At 50.3% G+C, this 6,830-nt stretch overlaps 1 protein-coding gene across 1 annotated transcript; it reads left to right on the top strand.

Annotated features, from left to right (window-relative positions):
* Positions 1 to 3,006: 3,006 nt before the first annotated feature.
* Positions 3,007 to 5,008, top strand: LOC145819473 (uncharacterized). Its single transcript, XM_082913474.1, has 5 exons — positions 3,007 to 3,116; positions 3,369 to 3,530; positions 3,617 to 4,180; positions 4,266 to 4,364; positions 4,607 to 5,008. Exons 1-5 carry the CDS (start codon positions 3,057 to 3,059, stop codon positions 4,889 to 4,891), a joined length of 1,170 nt encoding a protein of 389 aa, XP_082769600.1. The 5' UTR covers positions 3,007 to 3,056; the 3' UTR covers positions 4,892 to 5,008.
* The last annotated feature ends 1,822 nt before the right edge of the window (positions 5,009 to 6,830 follow it).

The raw sequence follows: 6,830 nt of genomic DNA on the forward strand, positions 1-6,830 counted from the left end.
CATGAGATGCGCGACAACACGCGGCTTAAGATATGTACAAAGCAATAGTGTGCACACCAATGCAATAAAGGTCTTGCACCTTCCAAGGATTTAAGGTCTCCTAGACCGTACGTGTTTAAGGTCTCGCCAGACCATGCGTGTTTAAGGTCTCGCCAGACCATGCGTGTTTAAGGTCTCGCCAGACCACGGGGGTATTTACAAGACGCGTGACAATGCGCTGAAGGTTTCGCACCTCCAAAGGATTTAAGGTCTCCTAGACCGTGCGTGTTTAAGGTCTCGCCAGACCGTGCGTGTTTAAGGTCTCGCCAGACCGGCGGTATTGCACGACGGTATGATGCGCAAAATAGCGCAATGCGTTAGGCAACGCGAGTGCACAAGACAGTGCGATGGAATGCATGCAAAATGCAATGAGATACGCAAAACAGCGCGAACAATTTTGAAATGCACAGAACAGTGCGATGCGCAGAACAGCGCGAGGTTTGAAATGCACAAGACAGTGCAATGCGCAGAACAGCACGAACAATACAATGCACTAACAAGTGCAATGCGCAGAACAGCGCGAACAAAATACAATGCACTAACAAGTGCAAGTAAGGTGCGCAAGATAGCGCGAACAAAATACAATGCACTAACAAGTGCAAGTAAGGTGCGCAAGATAGCGCGAACAAAATACAATGCACTAACAAGTGCAAGTAAGGTGCGCAAGATAGCGCGAACAAAATACAATGCACTAACAAGTGCAAGTAAGGTGCGCAAGATAGCGCGAACAAATGCAATGCACAAAATAGTGCGATGCGCAAAATAGCGCGAACAAAATACAATGCACTAACAAGTGCAATGCCAAGTGTGACGTGCATGCCACACGGAGTGTAAATGGGCTTAAATGCGCAACAACGCACGTATTCCGGAATGCATGACAATGCATGGAATGGAAATGCAATGATGATGCATGAGAAATGTGCACGACAATGCAAAGGGGTGCGTGTTGCAACGCATGTAACACGTGCATAACAATGCAAATGTGTGGCGCGTGACAGCGCGATGTAATGCACCGAAGTAGTGTGATGAGTTCGTGCAACACACATGGGGCAACCTTTGAATTCAAAAAGGATACAAAAAGGATACACCTTGCACGAATTCGAGTGCCACGCACTGGAGACACGGCCCGAAGTCAAAACGGAGGCCGGTTGAACATCGGAGATGCACTTTCTTGCACTTTCTTGAGCTATGAAGACCACAAACTTCTCATATGGCCTAACCAAGGCTGTGGGAACCCCACCGGCCGAAAGGGGAGGCCACCGGCTGGCCGTCGGCACAAAAATAATTCTATCGGCACAAAAAAGTGCCGGCCGGCACAAAACATTGCCGACCGGCAAACAGTTGCTGAATCGGGGCAGTTTTGTCTTTTCACTTCGGGCATTATAAAATAGGGCTTGAAAACCTTATTCTTCACTTTTCCACCGCCGAAAATTCTTGCCCTCTCTCTCTAGAGTGCTTCTGTCTCATTTTTCGCCCGTTTCTTCGCGTTCTACGCCCGTTTCGTCGTCGGATTCGCGTTTCTCTTCGCGTTTCGGACACTTTCCACCGATCACATTCTCGTTTCGGCGCCTCGTTCGGCGTTCTCGCCTTCTCGGGGTTTGTTCCCCTCACTTTCCTCTTCATTTCCGTGTCCTTTCACATTCCGGCCTTCCCGGCCATTTCCGACCCTCTCGGGAGTTGACTTTTCAGTTGACTCTTCGTATTCCGGCTCGGTTTTCCTTTTCCGGCCATTTTCACACCACTCTCTACATGGCGGACGACATTCCACGTGTCGGGACTCCCCCGGACCACGAGATGGACCCCGGGGTCGAGCTTTTACCACTGAGCGAGCGCCCGTTCGACCCGGCGACCTACCGGCCGGCGATCCATGTTCTGCCCCCTGACGGCCTGCGTCAGTTCCGGAGCTTCGAGAGGTACGCGCCCCCTGAGTTACTGCTACGCGAGCCTACCTCCCACCTTTCATTCGGCACTCCCGAGGTAACTCTTCATCTTCTGCTTTACTTTCTGCAATGTAGGATACAAAACTGCCATAGTTAGCTGTATTCTTTAATTGCTGAAATCTGATATGCCGTAGACCGTAGTTGACTGTAAACATACATACAACTGATATCTGCTTGAGACTGACACATGCACACACACTGCACTAGTCCTGAATCACCCAAACACACGGCACACACTGTATTCTACTGCACACACACTGGTACCCAGTATTTGTCTGAATCTGTTCGATTTGCACACATGCCACATCTGTTCTGAAACGCCCAAACACGCTGACACAGCACACGTATTTTCTATAAGCACACCGGCACCCGGTATCTGCCTGAATCTGACAAACTTGCATACATGCCATATCTGTCTTTTCAAAATCGCATTTTGAATGTTGTCCTGCAATTGTTGTTTTCTGTTTGCAGGAGGGTTCCCATACCATTCGCGGGTATGGGAATACTGGTGCGCGGGAGTGGTATGACGAGCTCCCTGATGCGGTCCAGCGCATCGTGGACCGAGCGGGCTTCGGCACCTTCTGCCGAGGGCTCTCTAGGCTCTCCACATGCAGACCTCTCCTTGCTGCTTTGGCGGAGAGGTGGTGGAACACCACCGATTCTTTCCATTTCTCTGCTACAGGAGATATGACGATGACCCCTCATGACTTCTCGATGCTCACAGGCATTGGGGTAGGGGGTGATCCGATCCCCTTCGACATAGCGATGGATGAGTGGACCGCCGCTCAGGTTCATTTACTGGGGGAGGCCCCTCCGCTAGCTCGCCCAGGCTTCGTCCGCTATTCCTGGTTCGAGGCACAGTTCAGGGTCCTGCCCGCATTGGGGGAGGAGACTCAGATGACCGAGGAGGACGTGGAGAGATATGCTCGGGGCTTCCTCATGTTCCTTTTCGGGACTACTATCTTCGCCGACCGGGCGAACACCGTGCCTCTCTGCCTTCTCAGTGCACTGGTGGACGTCCGAGATATTCTACACTTCGATTGGGGCGGCGCTGCTCTGGCCACCTTGTACGGATATATGAGCTCGGCTTCTCGCGGCAGCGGCCAGCTGCTCGGAGGTTACTGGCGAGCTTGGGAGGTACATTTCTTCTCCACTTTTCATTTTTGTCTCGTACTTTCTGTACTCTGTATACTGCACACACTGCGGTCTGCTTTACACTCACTGTATACTGTACACACGGCACACACATACATTCTGTTTTACACTGACTGTACACTGCTCACACTGTACACTGCACACAATACACTGCACAACACACGGCTCTGCCATTTCTGCTTTATTCTGTATACCCTGCTTTATCTGAAGGTCATACTGACATCTGTTTTGCAGTTGTGGGTTTATGCCTACTTCCCTAGGCTTGCACCTGTACCAGTTGCGGAGCCTCCTCCGGCTGTTCCTTTCTCGAGTCGCTTTGACGGGGGATGCACCCGGCGACCTCGGGAGACATTCGGCTTCTTCCGCCGATACTTCGACACCATCACCCCCACAGAGGTATGCTTTACTTTCAGTTCGTTTAGCTTCGCTTTCCCACTGCATGTTTCAATAACAGTAGATAACAAACTATCTGTTACTTTCAGATCACATGGCGGCCATGGGCTTCCTTGCCGTCGGCGATGCGGGGTCGGTTCCCTGGTGCTGAGGAGACCTCGCGTTTCCGGATTCTGCTAGAGGGCCCGGTCTGTCGGGCTTGGTACCTGGGGGAGCGTTTTCTACGCCAGACCCGCGGGTTACCTGAGCAGATAGTCCCGGCTCACCCTCCTGCAGAGATGAGGGAGACCGAGGGGCTGACCCCTGAGCAGCTGGATGATTACTCCATCGGCTGGGAGGAGGCCGGCTTCCGAGGCACCGGCGACTATCAGGAGTACGTGCGGACGTACCTGATGCGACCTTTGAGCGGTCGTCGAGCAGAGGGGGCCAGGCCTGTAGCATCGGCGGCTGGGGCCGGAGCAGGAGCAGGGGCTGGATCTTCGAGGAGGGCCCGAGTCCGTGGCAGGGGCGGAGCGCGGGGAGGACGAGGAGCTGGCTGGCCTGCCCTGCCTGCTGTGCTGACTTTCCAGGGGCAGGGTGGGTCGACCTATCAGATCCCCTTCGCCCCTCCACCGGCTGGTCATGAGTTCACTGACATCCCCGACCTTCCGCCGGTATGTATCACTGCACTTCGTACAGTTATCTCACTTCAGTTTACTGATATTCCACAGAATACTAATGCATCTGATACCTTTGCAGGCTTCTCCTGAGTACACCCGTCAGTCGTTGGCGATGAATGCCTCGATGATGGGGATGCTCCAGCGGACATTTGACCTTCTGGCTGTCTACAGCATACCGGTATGTCCTTCTGACACTGGCCTCAAACCATTCATACACTGCTTCGCATAATCTGATTCACGGCACAACACCTGATACACTGATCTCACTGTATCTGAGCACTGCATACACTGCATTCTGCACTAAACTCTGTACTGACAAACTGCTCACGGCATTCATACACTGTATCCATACACTGCATTCTGCACTGATAAACTGTCTACAGTATACTGATGCATTTCACTTTTTGTGTGCTTTTTCAGCCTCCCTTCCAGATTCCCATGGCAGGAGGTGCTCCAGCCAGACCTTCTGTCCCTGCCCGGGGGAGAGATGAGGAGGGCAGGATATTTCCCCGCACTAGGGGTGGGCGTACTCACGTCGGGAGCAGCTCGCGGGCTCCAGTCCCGGACGATGACGACGACGAGGAGTCAGAGGCGGAGGCAGGGTCGTCGGAGGAGGAGACCGCAGACGGTTCTAGCTCGGGCTCTGATGACGACGCTGTTGATGCTCCTGGACCCTCGTCCAGGAAGAGGACCAGGACAGACTGACGGCCCTTCGGAGTGCTTGACATAGATGTAGATTTTTGCTATCTTTTCTTTCTTTCCTTGTACTTTTCTTTTTGGTTGGTAGATAGATTACCTTGTACTGCCACAGGCAGGTTTTGTTTCCAAAGCTTGTACATTTGAAAAAGATAATGAAATGAAACGAAACGAACTTTTTATCTGAAAAAGTGTTTACATTTACACATTTCATGCATTGCATCGCATCTCATCATGTTACACCTCAATGTAAATGGAATTGATTGGTTGTCTGAAAATTGAACACTTGCACTGTCATAATCAGATAACTTAAACAGCTAACAACCGAAACAACCCAAGCAACCCACTGCCTGATTCTTAGACACACAGCCCTTACTCTGTTGGGGATTGATCTGCATACAGCCCAAAACACAGCATTCAGTTCATTCTGCACACTGCAATTCTCAAACAAGACAGCCCAATCTAATCAGGACGGACCTCAAAGATGGAACCGGTTGGAGTCGGAACACGTTCCAATGTAGAGAATGGCACAGCATTCTGAGCATAAGCGATTTTTGAAATCGAATGAGGGTTTTTCAAACCGGGATATCGAGCCTACCACTGAACAGAGCGGAAAGGACTCAAATATAGGTACACGACCTAAACACAACGAGACACGCTCGGGAAAGACTAAAAACAAAAGACGAGACCGTCAAATGAAAGAGACACGACACACAGACGCGTAACCAAAGATGGGGGACCTCGGACCACGAGGAGCCAGTTCAATCTGGGTATTGTTTCCCACCCCTTCTTATTTGTGATTCTCACATCACTCAATTCTCAAGCTCGGATTTTCTCTCGAAACCCTTTTCCTCGCTTTTCTCTCAACTTACACCTCTCTATTCTTCATTCTCTCATTTTTCATCCCTCCCCGGGGTGATTGATGGATAAATGGAAAGGTGCGGGTTTATGCTCGACACCGTTAGCTCACGGCTATTCTTCGGGCAGGCAGAGTGCTCTTCTGGCAAGTACGTCGATGACGGGGGAGAGACAGAACGCCTGGCTCAACTGTGCCCCTAGTTCATCATTTTAACCATTTTTTCCGTTTTTGCTTTCTACTAAAACGGTTTTGATCGAAATGAGAGTCGGATTAACGTACTTGTTCGACTTTTGTTTTGAAAAGCATGCAAGTCAGGCAGCAAGCACTGAAAATTTTCCTTTTAGGTCCAAGACAATGGTCCGGTTTTGGAAAATGAAATAGTTTTCGAGAAAATAGTCAACCTCAGTAAAAATTTTCAAAAACTATTTTTTAAACAGCTGATGCTCAACAAGCATGGAACTTACTCTTCGAGATGCGCGACCTCGGATCGGAGGCAATGGAAAATTGCCCCTGGTTTGAAGGAGGGTGGGAGGCAACGGAAAGTTGCCCCTAGTTTGAAAGGCGGCTCACAGCGGCTCGTGGCAACGGAAAGTTGCCCCTTGTTTGGGATGGTGCCGCAGCAATTCACAGACAGTCTTCATTGGCGGTGGTCGAGCTCTTAGACACAGCGATGACGAAGACGGTCACAACACATATATGGACACAGTCACCTTGAAGGGTGTTGGCCACTGGACTTTGGAACGAAATTGAAACCATTGCATGGACTGAGACGCTTATGAAAGCGTTGGGGGCTGGACTTCATGATGAAGTTGCCTACGTATCCCAAACATGGGAATCAAGCCTTACGTAGTTCCGGTTAAGGTCCACTCGGGTATTTTAACCTTCACTTTGTTTGGCTCTTATTTTTGCCAAGGCGCCCAATGCGGGTTTTCGACCTTGCGAGCTTCTTTTCATTTTCTATTTCTTCTTCATTTCTTTTGCATTTTTCTTTTTCTTTTCTTTTTGGTATCTTTTGTCTTTTCTTTTCTTTTCTTCTTTTTTGTATTTTTCTCTTGCTCTAACTTTTGCCTTGGTCGCCCTTCTGGGTTT

The sequence above is a fragment of the Camellia sinensis genome, chromosome 2 (assembly GCF_055761805.1).
Source record: "Camellia sinensis isolate YWXY chromosome 2, ASM5576180v1, whole genome shotgun sequence".
NCBI classification, from domain to species: Eukaryota; Viridiplantae; Streptophyta; class Magnoliopsida; order Ericales; family Theaceae; genus Camellia; species Camellia sinensis.

Excerpts from the sequence above, each read along its gene's own strand:
- LOC145819473 (XM_082913474.1), top strand. The coding sequence starts at position 3,057 with ATGAGCTCGGCTTCTCGCGGCAGCGGCCAGCTGCTCGGAGGTTACTGG. Across the intron at positions 3,117-3,368 it reads GTTACTGGCGAGCTTGGGAG|TTGTGGGTTTATGCCTACTT; the intron begins GTACATTTCTTC and ends TCTGTTTTGCAG. Across the intron at positions 3,531-3,616 it reads ACACCATCACCCCCACAGAG|ATCACATGGCGGCCATGGGC; the intron begins GTATGCTTTACT and ends TGTTACTTTCAG.